Source organism: Cervus canadensis, chromosome 21 (genome assembly GCF_019320065.1).
Source record: "Cervus canadensis isolate Bull #8, Minnesota chromosome 21, ASM1932006v1, whole genome shotgun sequence".
Classification (NCBI taxonomy): domain Eukaryota; kingdom Metazoa; phylum Chordata; class Mammalia; order Artiodactyla; family Cervidae; genus Cervus; species Cervus canadensis.
The window spans coordinates 48,924,507-48,946,613 of record NC_057406.1 but is presented as its reverse complement, the minus strand read 5'-3'; the positions used below and the strand labels follow the sequence as shown (position 1 = coordinate 48,946,613).

Genomic DNA, 22,107 nt, shown 5'->3' with positions numbered 1-22,107 from the left:
AAAGACTTTAATAAGTGGTGCTTGGAAAACTGGACAGCTACATATAAAAGAACAAAGACCTAAATTAAGACCAGATACTATAAAACTCTTAGAGGAAAACATAGGCAGAACACTTTTTGACATAAATCATAGGAATATATTTTTGAATCTACCTCCTAGAATAATAAAAATGAAAATAAATGGGACCTAATTAAACTTAAAAGCTTTTGCAGAGCACAGGAAACCATCAATAAAATGAAAAGACAACCTACAGGATGGGAGAAAATATTTGTAAATGAAGTGATCGACAAGGGATTAGTTTCCAAAATATACAAACAGTTCATGCAGCTTATTATGGAAAAAACAACCAAATAAAAAATGGGCAGATCTAAATAGACATCTCTCCAAAGGAGACATACAGATGACCAACAGGCACATGAAAAGATGCTCAATGTTGCTATTTATTAGGGAGATGCATATCAAAACTACAATGAAGTATCACCTCACACCAGTCAGAATGGTCATCATCAAAAGGTCTATAATAACAAATGCTGGAGAGGGTGTGGAGAAAAGGGAACCCTCCTACATGCTTTGAGGGAATGTAAAGTGGTACAACTACCATGGAGAACAGTATGGAGGTTCCTTAGAAAACTAAAAATAGAGCTACCATATGATTCATCAATCCAACTCCAGGGAATATAGCCATAGAAAACCATAATTCTGAAAGACACGTGACCCCAATGTTCATCAAAGCACTATATACTATGGCCAAGACGTGGAAGCAACATAAATGTCTGTTGACAGAGAATTGGATAAAAAAGATGTGGTAATATATACAATGGACTATTACTCAGACATTGAAAAGAATGAAATAATGCCATTTACAGCAACATGAATGGGCCTAGAGAATATTATCTCTAGTAAAATTTTAGTAGTAAAATAAGTGAAATAAGTCAGACAAATGCTATATGATATCACTTACAAGTGGAATCTAAAAACATGATACAAATGAACTTATTTCCAAAACAAACTTATGGTTACCAAACAGGAAAGCTGGGGAGAAGAGATAAATTAAGAGTTTGTTATTCACATATTCATAGGACTATATATAAAATAATCAACAAGGACCTACTGTATAGCACAGGGAACTTTACTCAATATTCTGTAATAATCTATAAGGGAAAAGAACTTGAAAAAGAATGGATATGTATCTATATCCATGTATACACATATAACTGAGGGGCTTCCCTGGTGGCTCAGTGGTAAAGAATCTGCCTGCCAATGCAGGAAACACACGTTCGATCTCTGGGTCTGGAAGATCCCCTGGAGAAAGAAATGGCAGCCCACCCCAGTATTCTCGCCTGTGAAATCCCATGGATAGAGAAGCCTGGAGGGCACGGGGTGACAGAACAGTTGGATACCACTTATCAACTAAACAACAACAGTGTGTGACTGAACCATTCTGCTGAACATCTGAAACTAACAAACACTGTAAATCAACTATAATGTAGAAATTCAACTTAAGAAGTAACTACAGATAATCTGTAAATAAATGGGTACTGCTGTCTTCCAACAGAATGATTTTCACAGCCAGGCAGTGGACTGGCTTTGGGTCTGACGCCAGCAGTGTGTTAACTCCTCACCTGCATGGGTTGGTTACATCTATGCATAACTTTGTGAATATTCATCGATACATACACTTTTGATTTATATGCCTTTCTCACTTTATATTCTACTTTGATGAAAACATTTTTAAAAATACAACAAAGCAGGAAAGTCATTAAGAAAATAACAAAAAAACAAGAACAGAAGCCAGCAATTAGTATTCACTAGTCTTCTTGTGATACTTCAGAGATTTGTTTCTTGCTGCAAAGTTACTGTAGTGTTTGGATCACTACCAGTTCTAACCCCATAACAGCTTCTTTTCAAGCACTTTATATACCAACATTACTGTTCATTTCCTTCTTTATGGGAGAAGAATCCATTAAGAGACCTTCAAGTGGTTAGTTCTCTTAATGAATTCATTTTATTAAGTTTTATTATTAATGCCCAAATTGATTTCTTCTCCAAGTTATACCATTATGCCATTCTATAATTGAAACTCTGAAAACACCAGTGGATACGTAGGACATAAGCGATCTGAGAAACATTAAGCATCAATTCTACCACTCCTTTAATTTTCAGATTTGCCCAGAAACAACTGCTTCTTTCAGAATTAATGCATCTTGCCCGTCTCTTACTCCCACCTCCACCCCAGTGTCTCGGAGCTTAAACATAATTAGGGAAAAAAACCAAAACAACAAGAAAATCTATCCACACTCATTGTATCTGCTAAGATATTTTGTTAAGTTTTTCTCCCCTGGGAGATATAAATACTGGAAAAATAATAATAACGACACAGTTAGCACACATCTGGCACATGCTCTGAGCCCTTCCCATTCGTCAATTTATTTAGTCCACACAAAGATGCACTCAAGTGGTTACTCTTTTTATCCCCAAGATAGAGAAGAGGAAGGTGAGACAAAGACAGTAAGCAATTGCCCAAGGTTTCAGAGTTAATAAGTGAGGGGCTGGCATTTGAACTCAAGTAGAAGACTCTTGAGAGCAAGGAGATCAAACCGGTCAGTCCTAAAGGAAATCAACCGTGAATATTCAGTGGAAGGACTGATGCTAAAGCTCCAATACTTTGGCCATATGGTGCAAAGAGCTGACTCATTGGAAAAGAGCCTGATGCTGCGAAAGATCAAAGGCAAAAGAAGAAGAGGGCAGTAGAGGATGAGATGGTTAGACAGTATCCCTCAATGGACATGAATTTGAACAAACTCTGGGATACAGTGAAGGACAGGGAAGCCTTGCAGGCTGCATTTCATGGCGTTGCAAAGAGTAGGACACAACTCAGGGACTCAACAACAACTGCAACCTGTTTCTGAAGTCCGTGCTCTCAGATACATGCAAAATAAACAGCTTGGATTTGATTATAGAGAAATGAGATTCCTTCAGTGGAAGTGTAGCATTAAGCTTATACATTCCCAGCTTCCTGCCACCCTCTCCAAGAGAAATGACTGACCATTCTACCTGCTAATGACTCATCCTGTAGCATCTCCGCTACTTTACTGCACTTACATTTCACATCTCTGACTTCCTGTCACTGAGCACTCTTTGAGAGCTGCGACTGTGCCTGATTCTTTCTTGTATCTCTAGTGCCAAACATAAGGTCTGGACATAACATGGTTCAAAAGATGTCTGCTGGATACAAACTACTATATATAAAATAAACCATAAGGTCCTACTATATAGCACAGGGAACTATAGTAAATGTCTGGTAGAAAAAGAATATGAAAAAGAATATCTATTCTTTTATATATAGATATATATATATATGCATAACTGAGTCCCTTTGTTTTACACCTGAAACTAACATAACACTGTAAATCAACTATACTTCAATAAAAAAAAAAGATGTGTGTTGAATGGATCAATCAATCATACCATGAGTGACCACTGCTTTTTCTTTGGTTCTCCAGGTTTTCAGCTCTTTTTTTTCTAGTGATTTATTGCAAGGGACAGGACACAATGTCATGAAGAATGTGAAGTGACTTGGCACTATTTCTATCAATAAAGTTTCTTAATGCAAGATATCCTTCCTCTACATTTAGCTCAAGAATCCCTCCACACTGTTGGCCTCAACAATAATGTATATGTCTAGTTAAATGCGGTGAGAGAGCTAGAATTTGCATTTATAATGAATAGGATAAAACAGAAAACAAGGTCCTACTCTAGAACACAGGGAATTATATGCAATATCCTATGCTCAACCATAATGGAAAAGAATATGAAAAACGATATACATATGTATAACTGAGTTATACATGTGTATAACTACTTTGCTGTAAAACAGAAATTAACACAACATTGTCAATCAACTACAATTCAATAAAATTTAAAAAATAGAATAAAATAGACTATTTTCATACTCATTTCTAAGTATTCATCAAAGAGTCCGTAGGCATTCATCGGCTGAAGATTGTAGTCCTTTTCCCATTGTGGGAAACTTATTTTCCTTTCAGGCCCATGTTCTTGTCGTACTTTTCTTCTAGTCCACCAATTCTGAATTAACCTGCACAACAAAATCAATTTATTAAAAAAATATATATACGCATATATAACTGATCGTATGACTTAAGTAATAAGAAGTAGAGTTAAAATACAGAGCAATAGTTTTAAAAAATTAGGACAGGCTGCCTAGGAGCTAAAGCCTTGGATTAGGAAGGAAGGAACAATGGAGGCTATACTTCAAGCACTTGTACTTGCAAGGGAACAGGATGATTGATGAACTTAATCATTCACAAAACTGTCTCCTATTCAATGTTGCCTTGGAGGGTTGGTTAGAGGACTGAGAATGTTGATAAACTGATCCTCCAGTGTAAACGCAACACTCAGACCTCTGAGGAGAAGAGGGTTTGGCCTTGCTGGCTTATTTAAAGAGCCATGAGCAGTCTTACCATGGGGTGCTGACCTACAAACTCTGATTTGAGGATCCTAGAAAGTCTGAAAACCCACAAAGGCTTCCTCCTCTCCTGGCACACGGAAGCCTGCAGGTCTACAACTGGACTTGTCTGCTTTTGGCTTGAACTCAGTGGGGGCTCTGATTCCTAGTAAGATGCAGCTCACACTGGTGAGGTTAGTACATTTAACCTTAGCAGTGTTCAGAAGTGCATCTTATGATATGGAATGGGGTTGAAGAAATGCGCGGGGAGAGTCAGGTCTGTATGCTGTAGCAGGCAAGCAGAAAGTTGAGGGGTATCTGAGAGTATCAATGCCAAAATGAAAACGTGAAATTAAATAAGAAAATGGGTATCAAAGATAATTCTGCCTAATTCACAATATTGTTCTATGTCCATATTCATAGAAGATAAACATAGTTCCTTTGATGTCTATGACATTTTGATAAGTTATGGATCATACTTTAAAGGAGAATATGCTTCTAATTTTTTTTAACTTTATGCTTTGTCTTTTTAAAAGTTTTATAGAAAACATGAAACTCTTGGAAGAAGTTTTCTAAAGTAAATCTGAGAAGAGAAAATTACTGGCATTGGTTCTTACAGGGAGCTAAGAGATGACTTTCCAAAATGAACTAAGTTCCAGCTAATTGTTCTGGCTGAGTGGTCTTCCCTGAAACCTAGAATTCTCTATGGGGACATTGGGCTGACATGGAAACCCATAAGTGTAGAATTAAAGCAGAAATAGAACTGCTGTTGATTTATGTCCCTTTCAAACTTAACTGACCACAACTGAGTAAACACAGCCAAATTCAAGGTTATCCTTACAAAACTGATGCAAATTTTTGCCCATTGCCATCAACATAAACTGTTATTAGTGATAATAACAGTTTTAACTGGTTAAGATATGCTGACTTAGAAATAATCCAGTTTCTTTTTAAATCGTATTTTTAGGAGGGGAGTCTTCCTTTTCTACATAGTCTGAATTTAAAGTAGTTAAAAAATGACCATTTGTGATTTATCACAGGGGCTGGGGAGTAGGCACAGAGACTCAGTTAACGAGTCATCATTTAAAGCAGCTTGGAAGTGGATCTCCAATATTTAGGGGTCCACAGAGACTTCTGAAAGAATATTCACTTCTGTTCATGCAATTTGTGCTAAATCTTCAGAAAGGGCCATGTTTATTACTTTCATCACTTGTCTCTGAGTATCTAAGCGTGAAGACTAGCTCCAGGTATGATGTGCATGGGCCTAACTACTGAGTCTGCATTGCTTATCTTACTTGCCACGCCTAGAAAAGCCAGTAGACAAGCCAATAGCCAAGAGACACGCTGCCTCTCAAGTAGACATCTGAGGTACTTACGGGTAGCCAAGTTCCATGAAATTATTCCAGGTCTGCTTTAGCACCATTATAATACCCATTTGCATACAGAGATCAATAAGGCATCCACTAGGGTGGCACTGCGAGGTAAGCAAACACAGAAATTCAAGAATCAATGGACGGGAAGAAAGGCTGTCTGCTTTCTAATCTGCACAAAGCTGCCCCCAGGCTGTTTAGTGTAAGTCTAGGAAACCAGGAGTGACGGGAGAATACCGACCTCTTCTAGTCTCCACCTGTTTATCAGCCTCAGGTAGGCACCTGGGTGTCCTGTGAATCTTCAACACACACAGAAAAACAAACCATTAGCATCCTGTAGCCGTCAATGAAGATTATATTCAGATTAGCACACCCTCCAGTGAAAATTATGGTACAGTAAGGAACAGGTCTGAGGGAATTAGGAAAACTCCCCAGAAATGACATAATGGCAACTTCTGGAATTCTTTGAGGGTATTTCTCTTCTGGCCCTTCTGTCTGGCTGCTGACCACAGAGGCCAGTTTTTACCGCATGCTGTGACTTTTAACATTTTCTGCTTAATATCAAGTGCTTGTTGTGTAAGCAGCAGGTTGGGTACAGTTGATCTTTTGGAATATTAATAATGCTTTCTTTTAGAGAAAACTATTTGACTAGAATTCCATGAAGTACCTAGAAACTGCAGAGAGGCTGCCCATCCTGTTCACCAAAACCCTGCACTTGGCTCTCCCCTGGTTCTCATCTCCTCAGACATAATTTGTGGTGATGGGATTCATGGGACACGGCCACTCCAGATCCTCAGAACCGATGGATTCAGAAGTAGCCCAGTCTCCCTCGGCATCCTGCGTTAGCCCCCCTTCCCGTGTGAATGTCCTTCCCTCCTCTGTGCGGTCAGGGACGTGGGACATGGGATGTGCTCTGCGCCGTCCTCCACGACGTCACCTGCTCTTACAGGTGCAAGACCCAGGGGCCTGATCCAGATACCGATGGAGCCTGCGAGATTTACACTCATCCTTCACATGTGCAAACTGCTTTTTTCTACTCACCTTAGCAAGAAGGGGTACAAGGGACTCTGGCAGAGAACACCCCGGGAATGGGAAGGGAAGGGAAAGGAGACTGATCTCTTTGTATACTTCATAAAGTCACTCTAAAGGCTGGCTTCTTGGTCACCCCTGGTCAGCAAGCTTTGCGAGCTCTGCTCCTAGCCCCAGGAGGTGCGGAGAGACAGGGTCTTACCTCCCGAGGAAGAACGCGATGTAAAACGTGGAGCTGTTCAGATTGACGAACTGAAAAAGAAACATTTTCAGGGTGAAGCTGTTCTCCCACTCGGACTCTGTGCGAGGCTGTTCTGTGGACACAAGGCGGGCAGAGTTTGAGAGAGGCTGCGTCTGACCCCCTCTCAAATCCCTCTGTCACCCTCCAGACACACAGGGTGGGTGCGCAGGCCAGCTGGCCGCTAGATGGTGTGCGATGGAATGGACCATCCGTGGGATCCTCAAGCTCCCAGCCCAGCCCCAACAAGGGTTTGGTGGGAAGTGGCTACACTTGTCTGACGGAGGGGATATCTGGTTTGTTCCTCTGTTCTAGGATGCCCCGGGAGCCTGGGTCAGACACAGCCAGGCTGAAGGCACCACATGCCCAGCCCTGGCTCCTCGCAGGAGCCTTTCTTTTTGCTCTCAGGACCCACCTCATAGGTGGAAATGGTGTGGGGTCAGGTCCCCTCCCAGCTCCTAATAACTCCCTGGTCTTGACTTCTATTTCTGCTGTGATGTGAGGTGCTGCTGGACTAGAAGGAGTAAGACCCCCATCTCAGAATGAACATCTGACCCCTTTACCTGTCCCCCTCATCCAGCATCATTTTCAATCTCAAGTACAAATACCCAGATGACTTCACCTCTAGAGCTTTTACACTAGCATCTTTGTCTTACAATTTCCTGACCTCAGTCAGGCACCAATTCTCATCTCCTCATATTTCAACTTCCATACAGCAAATGCTCTTTGGACACTGTGATACAGCCAAAAATATGGCTCAGTCCTCCAACCTGAAATCTCATGTCAAATGCACTTATCCTTCACTAGGACTTCCATCCTCGCCTCAAACAATATCAAAGAAAATGCATTTAATGCAACAGTACTTTCTGTTTCTACACAGATGCCCTGAGCTTCTAGTTGCTCATTTACCACCTCACTCCATCAATTCCTTTCCCACAAATGATAACTCAAAATGCCTCCCAGGAGCATATCTGAGAAGGGAGGGGAGAGACAAAGCAAATCTGATTTAAAATGGTTTAAATGTCAAATTCAGAACAAGGCTGTACTCCTGTGGAGGGAAGAGATGACAAAGGCTGCTTGAGGGCTTTGGCTTCATTTCATTTCTGCTCCTTAACTCTTGGTTTCACGGGAAGGTCTCCTGGGTCATCAGCCAACTGGTGGTTGCCCAGATGGACCAGGCTGACCAGGGCTGGATCTCCATCAGCATCTTTTCCAGCTGGCATCAAGTTGCCCCTGGACAAAGACTACATCAACGGGCAGTCATCTCTTCTGTGGACATGAACTGTTATCTTTTGGGGCAAAGAGTGGTGGTGATGGAAGATTTCTGTGACTTTACAGGAGATATGCCAGGTGCCTATCTCTGTACCTGGCACACAGAAGGGCTAAATAAATAGCATCTTTTATTATAATGATTATGATAAATAAAAACACTTCTGTGTTTTTCCCCTTTTGGAAAAGCTACATATGGGAATGCACTAAAACAGGTTCTGTGTGGGAGCATATAATTTTCTCAGACTGCATAGAGTAAAATGACTACTATCTCATTAATGAAATTGGGAAAATTCCTCTGTCTTGAAAATGTAGTGGTTGCACAGCTTATAGCTGGTTACCAGACTCCTCTGGTGCTTTAGAGAGTCTTACGGGTAACTGTCCAGATAAATATTTCTGCAAATGTCTGTGATAGTCTGCTTGTATTCCTGGTAAAAGACTCCTAGTCTTCAAAGCAACCAACTTTGCTATGATTTTATATGCCATGAAGACTGGCTGTTTTTAATTAAATAAAAATTGTAGGCCATAGCAAATGACCCCTTTTCTAAATGATTATAGGTACTTCATACACATGCATTTTTGTGATGTTATAGTTTTGGGGCATTAAGAGAAAATCTACTTTAAATTATCTTAGCTCATTAAAGGATAGTATTTGTGGGAGGTTTTAAAACTTTAGGTAGGAAAGATTCTCCCAGCTCTTAGACATAGTTAACATGTCCTGCTGAGGGCAAAGAACAAACTGTTGTACACAGTTCAAAATAAAGGGAGTGCTTCTTTTCAGCAGTATTTCAGATATGACTCTTTGAGAAGGCATTTTTCAGACCACAGTACTATATCATGAAATTAAAAGGGTTCTACTCACCTAAATTTGTCAGAAGAAGAGCAACCTTTTCATAGAGCTGTAAAATAAATTTCCTACATTTAACAAACTGTAGATGGCCTAAAATAGGAAATTATGAAGCAAATGGGTAATTAAGTCATGAATGAAAATAATTATCATCTCCCTGTTCAAACAAGGAAAACACTGTCTACAATTATGTCTTTTCAGGGCAAGAAAAAAATGTCCAAGGTCCCATTTTACTGTTTTCAAAATCTCACTTTTTGATTTGGGATGAATAATTCTGTGACAACAAGCCAGCTGCCACTAATTAGTAACTTGCTAAGTGATGCTGGGCAAGTCATAATATTCCTGGGACTCAGCATCCTCAGGGTAAAATCTCTAAGACTGCTTCTGAAAAGAGTCTGTAATCCCATTGTTTTTACTGGCTGTTGTATTTTCTAGATTATAGCATTCATAAATAATAAAGTGATGAAACACTATTAGGAACTGCCAAACTTATGGTACTCTGTTTTTCCATTCATTAATTAGGTGCATCCCTAACTCACCTAACCATCTGGTAAACGGACGGCCCGATGGAAGGGGACTGTGCCCATGGGTTTGTGTGTGTGTGTATGCAAGTGCAGGGGGTACAGTTACGGTACTCCCCACCCCGATGGAAGGGGAGTGTGCCAATGTGTTTGTGTATGGAAGTGCAGGGGTTAGAGTTAAGGGCAAACCCTCCAACTGAAGTGACTTAGCAGCAGCAGCAGATCCTCTAAGAGGTTCCCTAGGAGGGCATACATTGAAAAAAAAAGAGCAAGTTCTTCCTCTAAAATGAAACGTAGTAAATGAAGAGGAAAAAGAAAACTAGTCAAATGGATTTGAAAAATATGGAAATGAAGATCATGCTTAAAGTAGTAAAATCACACTGGGTAAAATTCCCCAGGTTGGAATTATAGCTTTACAAGCCAGCAAGCTGTAGGTTTTAGGCATGTTACCTCACTTTTTCTTAATATCATCATTTTCCTTACATGTGGTTGAGACTCACTCCTTTTGAGGTCCTTACTAACTTTTGAACTCTTACCCCAGATTTCTGGGCTAACTACATAAAGTCAAAATACTCAGATTGTATGACCTTAAACTTTCAGCAATAATTATGGTTTGTTATAGTAAAATACAATTCATATGGTCATAGTAACAAATTTTATGTATAGAAACCTCAGACTCTGTAACAGACCAGCATTAAAAGAGATTGGTGTAATTTTCAATACGAAGTCTTGTGCTACAGATGAGTCACACATCTCAACTGTATCATCAGTATAAAATACTGGTTAACATATTAGGACAGATATATTTGATGTTAATCAAATATATTTTAATATTGCAAAAGTATTATATCATTAAAGTTAATTATCAAGGAAAATTAAATTTAACTGGTGAGACAACCTTTCTCAAAAATATGATGATACATGTAAGCTTCAGTGTGTGGACTTTGTCATTCATTTCGGTGCCTCAGAAACCCTTTATTAAAAATGCAAAACACCGATCTGTCTAGCTGCTAGCCACAGCAGGTGCCTTGTACTGTCCCTAATTATATACTATTTCACCTCCCCTCCTGCTTCATTTTTACTTCATTTTTCTTTTCTTGGCTGTGTTCCATGAAGTAGAGATTATTGGATACATGATTTTAAGTTAAATGAATTATTACTCTGACAGCATTGGCACCTGGTCAAAATGTATAATCAAGTGTGTGTTTATAGACCCAAGGCATGTATGCAGAAATTTATTTCTTAAGATGAATATATTAAATTTTAGTAAGACATTGGAGAAAAGAGATGATAAAAATACGGTAAATTTTAATTCACCACATCCTACCTGGATGCAGAATCTTTCAGTGCTCTGCCTGTTCATTTCACTATGAATCACTCCCCTTTACAAAGATTATTCCACAATTAACTTTAAGACCAGCTGAACTGTGGATGGGGCAGTGCTAGTGAGCGACAGACACCCACTTTCAGTCTTCACTGGACCAAACAGTTACACGGCCATCACGTCAAAATGATCAGCAAGTGCTCCTTTTTTTCCTACCTTCTGGATTTTTAAGCTTTTTTCCTAAAATAATAAAGTTCCTGTGTACATATAATAACAATAATAAATTACCTATACTTCATTATCTCAGTGATCTCAGCACTATGGCCCAGATTTTTTTTTTTTTTTTTAGATTCTGTGTTGTTTATTACTGTCCAAATACATGAAGTTCTGATGAAATAAAATCATATGGTACAGATAAAAACAGGCCATGAGAGCCCAGAGTTGTTTTAGGGCCAAATGGCAGACCACTCAACAGTTCACATTTTAGGAATTCAAAATGCTTAAAAATTTATAAGGTGGTTTCTGAAAAAGAAAGAGAAGGAAAAAAGGAAGAAAAAAAGACAAAAAGGAGGAAGGGAGGGAGCAGACAGAAACGATTGAGGAAATGTTAGCTCACGAGAAAGCCTGACTTAGAAAGAAGTGACAAATGCATAAAAAAATGCAGATTAACGCAATAGTAAACAGCAGAATACATAGGCCTCATAATACTTCTGTAATGGCATACATATAATGTCTCTAGCACTTTTGGAAAATATGCAGATGCTAATTAAAGATCATTCTAGATAAAAATACACATTTCTCTAAAGGGACGATGGGGGTGAGGGGAGGCGGGATCTGGTCTCAGGGCACATCCCCGCATATGAACAAAGATGAAACTATGGGGTATTTTTTGGTAATTCTAGTGAATATGGCAGCAAAAATTTGTTGTAAGGATGTTGGCTGGTTTTAAGAGGGTTATTTTCAAATATAACCTTATAGCTGCATTTGTAAAAAAAAAAAAAAATCTTTGTGAAAAGTTAATTTTATTAACCCTGAAGAATGTCTCTATTGACATCTCTTTCTAAGATAAACTAAGAGTAGCAAGAGTTGTGAATGGGTGAGGGGTTTATGCTTTAAAGCAAATGCGAACCCTCTCTGGGTTCCTCTCACACAAAGGGATACAGACTCTTAAATACAATAAACTACCTTAAAAATCTGCCACCTAACAATTGTTTACATCATAGAAAAATAGCATTTTTTGGTAAAAAGAAATATAGTTACTTTGTTAAAATGGTCTATTTTACCAGCAATTATTTCTCATATAAAGAATTTCTAGACATCCATACAGGAAATAAAAATAGATAATACTGAGTCCAAAGCAGACAATGGCATGTTTGCAAAAGATCGGAGTATCTCATTGCCGATAAATAATACTCTTATTCATCATAGTACAAGGTTTCATCTTTTGGAAACTTACAAGCTACCACTTTCATTTGCTGATGGCAAGTTATTTAACAGGTAAAGTGACTTCAGCAGCAGAAGGCCAAATTTATGAGAAATGGATCATACGTATCTGTTCACATTTCCCGGAAACTCAAAGTGCTGAAACACTAGCAAAGGCCTACGTCCCCCAAACTCCCTAAAGTGAGTGTGGACAGCAGGCCCCAGAGATATGAAGGGGGATTTATGACATTCTTGGTCCTTTTAAAATCATTCAGTAAACCACCCACATTTGAGTTTTCACATATAGCCAGATTAACACCAAATGCTCTATCAGCTTGGCTAAATCCATCATTGAGGGTCCTTGTGACTCTTCTCTAAATATAGGTATTAACCCTTCATGCTATAAAAACGGATGCTTTCAACAGACTACTGCTTTATTTCCACAGAGTGACTCTGTGGGGTCGATGTGTGTCCTGGCCATGGGGAAGGATGGCCCGGTGAGGTTCCTCCCAGGTGGCGGGGCTGAGGCCAGCTGGGGGTCACCTGTCAGCAAAAGATCTGGGCCCACACTCAGCGGTGTGCCATCACACCCTCTCCACCCTGCTTGGGTCATAGGAATCTGGGCACCAGAAGTCCCGGCCGCCGTTCTCTTCCCTTCGCACTGCTGGATGCCGGTCTGCTTCCAGCGACAGAGCACCTTGGGGGTCGGAGAGCTTCTGCCCGGCGCTGGGAGCCACTAGGCCTCCCGTATGGCCCAGATTTAAGTTGCAGTATAAATAAGAGAGAGGAGAACTATAATTGAACACATATTCCATGCCAAACACTCTACATGGCGCTCTACAAATATTTATTCTCTCCTACAAACCTCAAGTCTAACAATGTCAGTCATTGCCTTTTGTTCTGTAATTAGTAACAACAGTTTACGGAGTGCCTACTATGAGCTGGAGCCTGTTTTGGACCTGGGAAATAACAAAAGAGGGAAAAAAAATGGCAAAAGTTTCTGCCTTCTTGGGGCTACAATGAAATGGAGAAGATAGATAATAAATACAATAAATGTTTAAAAATAGCCCATTAGATGGTGATTAATGCCATAGAGGGCTTTCCAGGTGGCACTAATGGTAAAAAAAAAAAAAAACAAACCCGCCTGCCAATGGAGGAGACCTAAGAGATGCAGTTTCGATCCCTAGGTTGGGAAGATCCCCTGGAAGAGGGCATGGCAACCCTCTCCAGTATTCTTGCTTGGAGAATCCCATGGACAGAGGAGACTGGCAGGCTACAGTCCATAAGGCTGTAAAGATTCGGACACGACTGAGGCGACTTTGCATAGCACAATGCCATAGAGAAAGATGAAGTGGGCGAGGAGCTAGGCAATGGTCAGAAAGCAGGAGTGGGCTGCAGTGACCAGGGAAGGCTTCTGTTAGAAAAGTAACCTTTGAGCAAAGACCTGAAGGCAGTGCGGGAGTAGAGTCTACAGACCCCACAGGGAAGTAGGTCCTAGGTGGAGGGAAAAGCAAGTCCAAAGTCCCGGGTGAGAGCATGCCTCACATCCGAGAAGCCAAGGAAGGCCAGGGAGGGGCAGGGGGGTCAGGGTGAGAGGGGGAGACAGGGTCAGAGACCTCACTGGGGCCAGATGGGGGGACGCCAGCGGCCCTGTGAAGGCCGGAGCTTTGAGGGAGAGCAAAGCCACTGGATACGGTGAGCGAGGCGGGCTCACTCGTGTGAGGCTCACTCAGGCTGCTGTGATGAGCCTGGGTTGAGGGGAGCAGACACGGAAGCTGGGAGACTGGTGGGGAAGGCACCGCAATAGCCCAGGTGAGAGACCCTGAGGACTTGGACCAAGGTGGAGCTTGGGGTGTGTGAAAGGTGGTCAGACTCTGGATACATTTTCATGGTGAGGGAAATAGAGGAGTCAAGGAGAACAAGGTTTTCAGCCTGGGCAGCTATGATGGGGAGACCATGGGAGGAGCTGATTCTGCAAAGAAGATGGGAGTAAGGGGGTTGAATGTGTTAGGTGAGGAGGAGTCTGGGGTTCAAGGGAGACAGCTGGGCTGGAAAACATATTTGAACAAAGCCTGAAATCCTCACAAGCAACATGTACCACCCTGGAAGATTCCTTGCTGAGTTATCTCTAGGAGTGCTTTGGATACAGATTAACTTCCCATCATTCAGAATCAAAAAAGAAATGGGAACCAACACTGTTGAGCTATGTCAGATTCTGAGCTGGGCCTTAAAATATATTTTTTCTCTTTGCCACCCCATGGACTAAACAGTCGATGGAATTTTTCAGGCCAGAATACTGGAGCAGGTACCCTTTCCCTTCTCCAGGGGATCTTCCCAACCCAGGGATCGAACCCAGGTCTCCTGCATTACAGGTGGATTCTTTACCAGCTGAGCCACAAGGGAAGCCCAAGAACACTGGAGTGGGTGGCCTATCCCTTCTCCAGCTGATCTTCCCAACCCAGGGATGGAACCAGGGTCTCCTGCATTGCAAGTGGATTCTTTACTAACTGAGCTATCAGGGAAGCCCCCCCCCTTTTTTTGTCTCTAAATTTCCCCAAGGGATTTATAGTGTTACCTTATTGGATACATCAAGTAACTGAGGTTTAGAGAGGGCAAATGCCTTGCTCAATCTTATACTGTCAGAAATGCTACAGGCCAGATTTGACTCAAACCTTCTATACCCCCAAAAAAGTACACCTCATGCCAGGCCACAAGTGTCACGTAACTGATCTCTGAGGCCAGGTCCCTTTCGAAACAGAAGACATACTCACCTGCAGCACACACAGTTTATCCACGTGACTAGTTACCTTGATGCTCACTTACCACGTTCAGCAGCATAATGATGCAGAAATTGATGCACACGGCAGTTCCTGTGGTTGCAACCTGAGAATTATTCCTGATTAACGCCCACTTAAAGGCTGCGAAAGTGCTGACGGTCACCACCCTGTAAATGACGATCCCGAACACAGCAGCGATCACCACGCAGATCTGGCAGGAAGACAGAGGACGCCCAGTGAGCACAGTGGTGGAATGTTTCAGGGAGGGGCTCCCACCCCCGAGAAAATCCTCCGACAGGAAAAGGAGATGCGGTCATGGTGGTTCTGACTTGAGACACCATAACAAAAGGCACACTTTTCGTGTACTTCCTCTCATCTGTTTGTATGTTCTTTCTTATCCAAATAGAAAAACCATGGTACTTGAGAGTCGATACATGGTTAGGCTACAGAATGACACTTTTAAAATCAGAATATTAGATTAAGCAAATGAACAAATATTATGGAAATCTAATCATGTTGCTCTTCTGTTTAAAGCTATTTCTTGGTTTCCTTTTACTCTTAGGATAAAAGCAAAGCCCTTACGGTGGCCTGAGTCTCTCCAGCCCCACTGTTTTTCTACTCCCTCCAAAGACTCTAGACCTTTCCTTATTGTTTCAAATAGGCTAGGCACCCTTAATTTTCCTTTGCCCAAAACAATGACCCGCTCATTCCCCTGCCAAAGACATGACACACCCACATGCACACCCATAGTCTACTTAATACCTATTCATTCTTCACATCTCAGCTCAAGAACTGCTTCATAATTAATGCTTTTCATGACCCGCCCCTCCAACTCCTCAGGCTTTTTGCTGTTGTTATATGGCACCGATGGCTTCCCAGACGGCTCAGTAGTAAAGAACCCGCCTCCAAATAGAGGAGACAGAAGAGACATGGGTCTGATCCCTGGTTTGGGAAGATCCCGTGGAGGAGGGTACGGCAGCCCACTCCAGTTGCCTGGAGAATCCTATGGACAGAGGAGCCTGGTGGGCTACAGTCTGTAGGGTTGCAAAGAGTCAGACGTGACTGCGTGATTGAGCATGCACATGGTACCTATGTCCGTTCAGTATGCAGCTTATTTGTTGTTAGTCAGTTGCTAAACTTATAATTTCTAACAACTGTCTGCTTATCGTCAGTTTCCCCCACTTAGACAGTAAGCTCTGCCAAGGTAGGGATGGTGACTGTTGTTCGTGCAGTTCATGGTTTCTGGAACATCTTAGCATCATGCCAGGCGCTCAGTTATTTGTTGCTGAATAAGCCTATGAAAGGTACATACTCTTATTTATCAGATAGATACACAGACTGAACTGAGGCATCTTCCTCGAAACACCTGATGGTGTTTGAGAAGAATATAGCACATCTCTATCTCTGTGAATAATGGGGATTTGAGATTCCAAAACATTCTTTGGCTTTCATTAGATGACTTGCTTACTGTGTCTTAGAGCAGAGACCTTAGATTACATGGCTGTCAAAAAGTAGATCTTAAAGTGGGCCCTCAGGATGTGCTCTGGCAACTTAAGAGCTTCCTTTCTTCATAGGAGCTGTCCTATGTTTGGCAGAGACTCTGTCTTTGGTATACTGTGAGAGACATGCTCTAGAAGCCCAGGTATAAAACCTAGCTGAACTGGCAAAAAATAGTAAAAGTAATAGTAGTAATAATAGAAAACAAACAAAAAACCGCCCATGTCTGAATCCTGGAGCTGTTGATAGGGACATAGGTGAGACCTACACTGAATTTTAGACAAGGGTGGCAATATGCTGCCATGGACAGTTCACTATACTCAGAGTTGTAAGTCAGGGCTGAGTCCTGGTTCAGCTACAACCTGGCAGTGTGACCTTGAGCAAGTAGCGTGTCCTCTCCATGGCTTCAGCCTCTACAGGTCTTATTGTGAGAAACACAACCCAAAACAATATATGTAAATGTACTTACAGGACGCAAAGCCTGACACCACTGCTTACAAAGCAGAGTCTGTAGAAAGGGCAGGATCTGAGTCTTGATCCAAGCTGAGGGACACTTGGGCAATCTGCCTACCCCTCCATCTCCCCAGTTTCCTCCCAGCTACAGCAGGGAGATTGTCTGAATTTTCTGTTGTTTTGTCCTTCCCATTAGAACCAATTAGGATATATATTTATGTAAATGTGCTCTTTGAAAAGAGGAAAAAGGAGGATCCTAATCATTCCTTCCTGCTCTAAAATGACATTTCTGACAAATTGCATATGTGTGGTTCAGTAACTGACAGGGTCAAAGTGGATCACAAAATGACTTCTTTTTAGGAAAAGCTAACAATCCAGCTTCAGATTAGTGTTTTGAAAATGGATATAACCATCAGCGAAATAAATGTTAGGGAGTTAGAGCTGGCATTAAGAAACAGACTAATAAACAAATCAGAGCTCCTTGAATATTATAAAGATGGGCATTGTTTCAATTACTATTTTCAGTTTTATACATCTATTTGCATAGCATATACTGGGTTATGGCAAATAATATATTTCTTATTATATGGGCATTGTAAAAAAGAAAGCTTGAACGATATTGCTGTAAGTTCCATCTCACAGTCTTAGTTCCTTTCATTATGGTATAGACAAATGGAAAGAACAGTAGTTAGAGAACCTGAGCTTTTGGCTATCTCCTGGCTAACCTGGGTGAGCCGCTTAACCTTCTGGAGTCTCAGTTACTCCACCTGTAAAATGGGACAGCGGTGTCATCCCTGATCATCATATAGAACTGTTGTGAGGTCTAAATATCAGAACGTGCAAAAAATGTATTTAAATACCTGATATGATTATTGTTGTTCCCACGCTATAGGTTTGTACTTTATGAAACACAGTTGTGTTAAAAAAAAAAAAAAGGTTCATACCATAAAAAATATTCCAGATGCAGAAACAATAAGTCGGCTGCATTTATCTGCAAATGCTTGATATGGTTCTGGCTTGCCTGAAATGGGATTCATCCGTTCTTTCTTGGAATACTTGGCTTCAAACTGGGGCCGTATTTCTTCCTAAAGAACAAGCAGACACATTTTCACATACTGAAGAGGTACTTGGACAAGAAGGAAAAAAAAATCATTTTACCCCCCAGGAAAACAGTCACCAAAGGCCACAGTCATCACTCACTCAATGATATACACTTGGAAGCCCAGGTTTAAATGTCTGGAAATTGGCCACTTATTAAAGACAATCTAAAGAATGGTGAGCTTCAATCATTATCATCATGGCTCTGTGATTTAGACTAATGGTTAAGTATCTCTATTATCTTATTAGATGATACTTTAAGAGAGAAACTGATAGTGAGAAAGGGACCAATTTGCCCCCATCCCCAGTGGTTTGAAATAACTCACAAGCTTTTATTTATTATTGAGGAATGATATGAACACCAGGACAAAGACAACTTCTCAAGGGCGAAATGTTCAGAATTCATTTTATGAGTTATAATGGCAATATAATTCTTAGTTTTCTACAATTTTTAGTTTTTTGATTTAGGCAGCTAAAAACCTGGTGAATCTATTTTTTAAATAAGCTCCTATAGGAGTCATTCACCCTTAACCATAGATTTTAATGCGTTCTTAATTGGTATTGAAAAAAAGGTAAACACCTTTCAAATCCTGTTAAAATCAAGGCGCCGCTAATTCTAAATCAAGCTGAGATTTTTATTTCAGTTGAGCCCCATCTAATGTGAATGGCTTCTGACTAAAAGCAATTAGAGGATTAGGAAAAGATAAGCAGCAAAATGGTGTGCTGAAGTGGCTCTGATTAATTAGGAACTTGTTTTATGTGAGTGTCTTGGAAGAGGCAGGAAAAGGAGCAGAAACTCTGGTGCAAGGGAAACTTGAGTTAGTTCAGGCAGAAACACTCAAGAGTTGGAAGAAGGTACTGACAGGAAGCACAGAAGGATCTGACTGGAGAGGAATCATGGCGGGTCTGGCAGGGGCCACCGTGTGTCAGAGGAGAGGCAGCCTGACTCTCTCCACAGGATAAGCCCGATGCTGGCTTCATGCAGAAATCAGGAAGGTCATGGGGAGAGACAGTTACAAATAGCCTCTGCCTCCTTTATTTCAGGTAGCTATACCTTAGGGTATATCAGATCTAGAACATTCTGCTTCTTTGGGAAACTCAATCCATCAGGCTATAAGTATCATCAAGGGTGACTAAGTTAATCATCCAGAAACTGAGGTCAGTCACGGAGGCAGACCTGTCGTCCTGGGGTCTGACAGGCTACGTTTGGTCCCCACCCTACCTCCCAATTCGTAAGCTGAAGTCCTAACCCTCAGTATCTCAGAAAGTGTCTGTATTTGGAGACAGGGTCCCTGCAGATGTAATTAAGTTAAAATGAAGTCATTAGGGTGAACCCCAGTCCAACATGACTAGTGTCTTTGTAAGAAGAGCACATTTAGAGACATGCAGAGAGAGAGGACCGTGTGAAGACACACGGAGTGGATGGCCATCGACAAGCCAGACACAGAGACAGGGAACAGATCCTTCCCTCATGGCCCTCAGAAGAAACCAATCCTGCCAAGTGGCCTCAGACTGCTCACCTCCAAACTGTGAGACACGTTCTACTGCGTAAGCCACCCCGTCAGTGGTGCTCTGTTCTGGCAGCCCTGGCCAGGTTACCCCTGAAGGAGGCATGCGGCTCATCTGGGTTCTTCTGCACAGCAAGCTGAGGGCCACGGGCTAGGAGTAACAGGCATTTCTACACTGAATCCCAAATGGAACTGGAACTGCACACGGCTCCTGACCTGACCTCTACACAGGGGTGCTGAGTGAGAGCACGCTTCAGCGCTCCATGCTTTTTAACAGGGCTGGGAATCCAGAAGGATCCAGACGTACCAGAGATACGTTTACCCTAAAGGTACCAGCATAGTGGGCCCACCACAAGTGCCCGTGGTGACTTTAGACTGGTTTAATCAAAGTTCCTTAAATAATGCTACACTTTATAGCTGACAGGGGAGAATTTAGAAACGTTTTTCTTTAGAAATGAAAAAAGATCCAAAGGTGAAGTAATTTGCCTTAGATGACACAGCTTCTTGGTGGTGACTTGGATACCCAGGAAAGAGCATTTTCCATCCCATGTGAAAGCTACTCCTATACACACATGGAACAAAAACCAGAACAGCTCCCCCCAGGAGGAAATTTCGAATGCAGCCTTGCTGCAGCTGGGAGCCTTCAGAAACCTGGGCAGTCCCTACCAACTCAGAAAACCGTTCTCTGGAGAGTGAATGCTTATACAAGCCTGAGAGGGGCCTTAGCACAGGAACAAGGATTGCTGAAAATCCCAGTATCATGTCTATATTTAAAAACTACCCAAATATGTTCATGGGCTTGAGGAGAAAAGGCATCCATCCACAAGGTATGATTTGGAGGAAAACACATTCCTCTCAAAATTATCTCCCCTACCAAGCCTATCCCAGGGCTAAAATTCTCAGCTGTGTTTACAGATGATCCCATTTAATTTATAAAAATAAACATATGTGTCTCTTGGAAGGAAAACACCCATTAAGACCCATGATCATATCATATATGGCTAGTGCATTGGGTTTGTTTGCACCTGTAGGCTCCCAGGAAATGGAACTTAGGAGAGGCAGGGGATGAGAGGAAGGAAAGATGAATTCAGGCCTGGAGTGACTCTCAGGGGAAAGCAGGGTCCGAGAGACACACAATGACCAAACTCAGCATGGGGCCTCAACACTTTTGACGTAAAGACCAGACGCGGGTTAGGAAAGGCCATGGTGTACTGGCCTGGAAGGGAGAGCACCATGCTGAAAAAGTGAGTCTGAGGGCCCGAGTTTACCTCTGCTGGACAGTTTTATCTAGCGGTGGCCTGGCTTTTAGCACATCAACCAAAGAGCTTGCATGAGTAGTGGTTCCCCCTCACTATTTATCCTGTGAGAATCCTTCTGAGCTGTCCAGGGTCCTGAAGACTTAACCATTTCCTTGGAGAACTTCAGGAGGTCTGCTTTCAAGTGCCTATAACCATAAACTGATATTCTGCTTCTGATACAGTGAAGAGAATGGATGATATTTAAGGAACTAAACAAATCTTACTACCAATTCTTCTGATGCCTCTACATACAAGTGAAATGCTTTACTTAGCCATGAACTTTTTACTCCACTAAGAAATCAAAATGTATTCTTTCAAATTCTTCTGCTACATTTTTATACTGCTTGAAATTTCCTGCAGAGACAGGTATAAAAATGCTTTATGAGTCAACCTGACTTCCATCACAGAGCAGAAAGTGATGACTCAAGAGGGATTGTGTATTTCTTGATTATCTGTTTTTTTTTTTAAATTGAGGTAAATAATACAAACCTCCTCTTCTTCCCAGTCTATCAAATCCCAGTCATAAGCAATTACTGCTCTCCGTCTTTTCCAAAACTCCAGAAAAACTGTCGCTGAAACAAGCAGAGAAAGACAGACATTTTCAAATAAAAAAATGCCTTGAACTGTGTCAGTAGATAATGAAGCCATTGTAAAGAATGACAGCTATTTGTGTAAGCATTCTTGAATATCAGGATTTCTAGCTAAACATCATTTAACAAAGATCATTTTCTGAGAATTACTAAGCCTGTGTCAAACATAATGAAAACGCAAGAGATTTAAATTAAGCTTATTTGCAAGTCATAGCAGAACAGACTTATTAGAATGACAAAGCTTCTGGGATATAAGAATACAGAAAACTAGGTTACCAATATCTTTCTGATATTGTATTTATCTTGTAGATACTGTATCTATCTTGTAGATACTGTATCTATCTTTCTGATAGAGTATTTAACAACTTATTGACCAGAGATGTATTAATACATCTTTTGTT

The 22,107-nt window shown here is 41.2% G+C and overlaps 1 protein-coding gene across 1 annotated transcript in view; it reads right to left on the bottom strand.

The window, feature by feature from the left end:
- The window catches only part of ANO4 (anoctamin 4), a 424,034-nt gene that overhangs the window by 42,106 nt on the left and 359,821 nt on the right, over positions 1-22,107 (bottom strand). Inside the window, exons 17-24 of the mRNA XM_043441305.1 lie at positions 21,606-21,688; positions 18,157-18,297; positions 15,309-15,473; positions 9,234-9,270; positions 7,067-7,178; positions 6,077-6,134; positions 5,842-5,939; positions 3,954-4,096 (exon numbers count right to left, since the gene is read on the bottom strand). Of these exons, the coding sequence (XP_043297240.1) occupies positions 3,954-4,096; positions 5,842-5,939; positions 6,077-6,134; positions 7,067-7,178; positions 9,234-9,270; positions 15,309-15,473; positions 18,157-18,297; positions 21,606-21,688 (837 nt within the window). The remainder of the gene's footprint in view (positions 1-3,953; positions 4,097-5,841; positions 5,940-6,076; positions 6,135-7,066; positions 7,179-9,233; positions 9,271-15,308; positions 15,474-18,156; positions 18,298-21,605; positions 21,689-22,107) is intronic.